The sequence below is a fragment of the Pyrus communis genome, chromosome 16, assembly GCF_041283825.1.
Source record: "Pyrus communis isolate YQ-2024b chromosome 16, ASM4128382v1, whole genome shotgun sequence".
Taxonomy (NCBI): Eukaryota; Viridiplantae; Streptophyta; class Magnoliopsida; order Rosales; family Rosaceae; genus Pyrus; species Pyrus communis.
This window is the reverse complement of record NC_142580.1, coordinates 17,763,675-17,768,053: the sequence shown is the minus strand read 5'-3', so window position 1 is coordinate 17,768,053 and position 4,379 is coordinate 17,763,675. Positions and strand designations below refer to the sequence as shown.

The 4,379-nt window shown below is 33.6% G+C and overlaps 1 protein-coding gene across 1 annotated transcript; it reads left to right on the top strand.

The window, feature by feature from the left end:
• Nucleotides 1-3,757: 3,757 nt before the first annotated feature.
• On the top strand, nucleotides 3,758-4,132 carry LOC137732805 (uncharacterized). The gene has a single exon (XM_068472072.2). It carries the CDS (start codon nucleotides 3,758-3,760, stop codon nucleotides 4,130-4,132), a length of 375 nt encoding a protein of 124 aa, XP_068328173.2.
• Nucleotides 4,133-4,379: the final 247 nt, after the last annotated feature.

Here is a 4,379-nt window from a genome sequence, read left to right as displayed (position 1 = left end):
TACATAGTAGTATTTTTTGGAAACTATACATCTTTTACTGCGAGGGGTTATAACGTTTTAAAAAGGTTTTTATTAAAATTTTATTTTCAGACCCACTCACCCTTGTTTTTTGCCCCTCCAGGTGTTAGTAGTAGAGTTTTTGTACCGACGAGGATTATTGGCAAATCACGGGGTAGACAATGATCATCAATGGTATAATTCTTACCTTATTTTACTGTATTGTACTTATGCTCTGTCATAATGTGTGAAATGGGTTCACACCTGCTTACCGCGCACTCTTGTACGTAGGCACTTTTAGGTTTAAATTTATTCACAATTTCCACATCACTACACTTTATGGCTTCGTCACCTTCCAGGTGTCGACCAGCACAACTCGATTCGGAGTCCTAGTGGACATCCTGGATCGGGGTGTGTCATACTTTATGACCTTGAATATGTATATTGCTTATGTTATAGCCCATGCTTTGGTATTATGAGATTAGTTAACTATTGCGACAATGGTATGCAGACTATATTATTGATTGAATACCATATATGTATTACTGCTGAAATTGGCTAAAAGAGGGAACAACCTCATTAAGAACATTTGAGGACACCTTTGAGCAATATATGGGACAACTATTGTCGCAAAGCATGTGAATTCATAAGTTTAAATATAAGTACATCCCTACAACGTGCATAAATCACATTTGTTTCATGAATATCTATTATCGTTGCATTAACGTGCTAGTTGAAACATATGACTAAATGCATGTTAAAAGGGTACCTTACAAAATCAAGGAATATATCGTATTCAACTCATGAGTTATATCTGAAATAAGACATATATCAGGATTTAATTTGGTCTTCAAGCTTATTGCTACTCAGATTTTATTTGCAATTTTGCTTTATAAAAATTAGTATCTTTTCTCAATATGTTAATATGCTACGGCATGCTCAATCTCTATTAGGATTGGTTAACGTTTTCAATTTGATATATATGATCAAACCGAAAATAATTGATATGAATAACTAAAACTGGAAAAACTATTCTTACATATCAATAATTTTGTTGCCTAATATTTTGCATAAGTCATGCTAGAATTGCTTTCAGTTTTTCAATTCTATAGCAAACTATTTTTCTTATCATGCGTATATGGAACTAATGCATGGTTAAGATCCTAGATGAAATTAGCTTCACATGTTTTAAAATATTAGGTCTAATTAAAACCAGAAAATTGTATGTTTTCTTTAACTTTGGTAAATAAGCATGCTCTTTGATTGAAAATTTTATTATTAAGACTTGCTAAAAGTTATCATTAGATCAATGTTTTTGAAATGTTCTTGGGTGAATGGGACACAACAAATCTGTTCCATTAATTCAAGGGCTGCTAAAAATTCAAAGTTTAGTTGATTGAGTTGCATTAGTAGTCATAACAATATTGTGTGACTAGTTTTATTGGTTCGATTACTAGTGGCTTAGTGTATAGATTATGTGAAGCCTGTGATAACTGATTACCAAACAAAGGTGGATAGTTTTCATGTCTATATTTTGCTCACATGATTTATAATTTAACACTAAAAATTGATTAAGCTTCAACAAAACAAAGGTACGAGTTGTTTCAGTTGCAAAGTATGTGGGGCATTTGTTCATTTGTGAATATAAAGTCGTAATAGTTCTATGTTTAAAGCTTTTGGATGCTTTTCATATGAGCCCCCTTAAATCCCATATTGGGATAGATAAAGCATGGCATAGAATTTGTTTGGTCTTAAGGCTTCTTGACCAAATGTAACCTTCATTGGTATAAATTAATTTTTGGATCGAGATACACATTTGATTAAATTTGCCTTAATTCATTTCAAAAGTGGCATATTGCAATGTATTCAGAGTGGTGGTATGTTTAGCTTGTTAAAAGTTTTGGATTTCTTCAAGATTGGCTATGTGATTTAATGTTTGTTATGTGTTGTCTTCTCTTCTCAAAATTAAATGAAGCACATATTGTTGAACACATGAAGGATAATCACAAATTGTCTAAGGTACACATTGAAATCTGCTGCTATGTTGTTTATTTGCATATCTTTATGGTCAAAGATTTATTCATGATAGAGTTATATGTTGAAGTAGACTTCTTAAAGCTTCCGTAGACACCAAAATTACGAAAATACATGAAGAATTGAATTTTTGGTGGTTTTATGACATAGATGCACAGAATTTTTCTGTTGGAATATGTATTTTGGAATTAACAAACGAATGAGCTATTCACAACAAAATAACTTGAAATTTGAATATGTTCTTTGTATATATGTCTATTTTTAGACTGCAAAATGTCTTGATTTTAGGTTGTGTATTTTATTTATACGGATTTTATTAGTAATCCGTGCTCAATTGAAAGTCTAGTTTGGCAGTTTTCATTGTTTCAATTAAGTTTAACAAACGCATGATTGAATGACCTTAGAATGACTTGAAATTTGGATATGTTGTTCATATATATATATATATATATATATATATATATATATCTACTTATAGACTGGAAAATTTTGTGCTTATTGTTGGAGTAATAATAGAAAATATGAAAATAACACAAGAATTCCAATAATAATAATCATAAAGAAATTCACAACATCAATTATATATAAGATTAATATAAACAACTAGAGAGAAAGTTAGAAATACTAACAAACTTAAAGATTGAGGCTTGCATAAATGCAATGTCCTAAAGACAAAATTTCGCCCCTACTCTTATGCTTGTAGTTCGGTAGGCGTCCGTCTCCCAAGATTTAACAATCTATAATCCGAAGTCAAAGCACTTTAATCTTCAGACTCTGGCGAACTTTATATATTTCGTACTCTCAAGACACGACTCGGAAGACAAATGAAGAATGAGAGAAATAGAGTGGGGAAACCCTATTTCTCAAGAGTAATTCATTCTGTTATTTTCTACTTTTTCAATGCCATGGTTTGTGAGGTTAAATAAGTGGGTGTCATTTTACACCTGCTTCGCTCCTGTCACTAGTAAAGGTTATCTCTCTAATTTTGACCTATTTTATAACACGTTATCAACACGACTCTCTAAATATAACTATTCCTCATTTCTCTTTGCCGAGAGAAAAAAAAAGTTTCCTCTAAGGATTTTACTATTCATCTTCTTCCTCTACCTCAACTAGTAGATATACCCTCGCGAAGAACTATTTGCACCATGCCTGCTTTTAGTTCTCAACCTAACAGTTACATATATCTTTGATTTCTTGTTTAGTGTAGATCTTGATTACTACCCAGTGTTTATTTATGTTAAATTTACTGCAATCCAAGATGGTGTGGTACAATCGCCCAACTTGAACTGCAAATTTAATTTTACTGCAATCCATAATGGTGCGGTATCATCTCCTATCTTGGACTGCAAATCTAATTTTACTGCAAATTTTAGGTGGAGCGGTATTATCGCCCATCATACCCTGTATATTTAAATTTGTCTGTTTAATTTCATTGCAATTTTAGGTGGTGCGGTATAATCGCCCACCCTGCTTTGCATATTTAAATTTTCCTGCTATTTGAGTGGTGCAGAATAATCGCTCATCCTATGCTATGAGCTTGTGCAGTACAATCGCCCTTCTCATTTATCATGTAAATCTCGAGCCAGAAGTTTCGAATGCTTATCATTTTGGCTTGAAGATCAAAATGAAAAATTTGTAAGAACCAGAAGTTCTAACACTACATCCCCCAGATTACATATTATTGCAAGTCCTTACACATCTCAATTTTCTTTCAGAAAAGAAAATGACAAACTTGGCAAAGCTTGATTTCGTTGCCCTGGACATTACTGGGAAGAATTACCTTACTTGGGTACTGGATACCAAGATCTATCTGGAAGCAGGGAATCTTAGAGATACCATTAGGGAAGAAAGTAGCTCATCCTCTCAAGATCAGGCAAAGGCCATGATCTTTATTCGTCGCCATCTTGATGAGGGACTAAAGAGCGAGTACTTAACGATTGAAGATCCGTTAGCTCTCTGGAAGGCATTGAGAAACATATACAATCACCAGACAACGATGATTCTTCCAAGGGCTCGCTATGAATGGACTCACCTAAGGATCCAAGATTTCAAGTCAGTGGCTGAGTACAATTCTGCGTTGTTCAGAATTACCTCTTAAATGAAGCTCTATGGGGATACAATTACTTAGAAAGATATGATGGAAAAGACTTTCAGCACATTTCATACCTCTAATGTGCTCCTGTAGCAGCAGTATAGAGCGCGAGACTTCACTGAATACAACCAGTTGATCTCTGTGCTCCTGGTTGTTGAACAAAATAATGAGCTCCTGCTGAAAAATCATCATTCCCGACCTACTAGATCTGCACCATTCCCAGAAATGAATGCAGCTTCCCTCGAAGTGAATG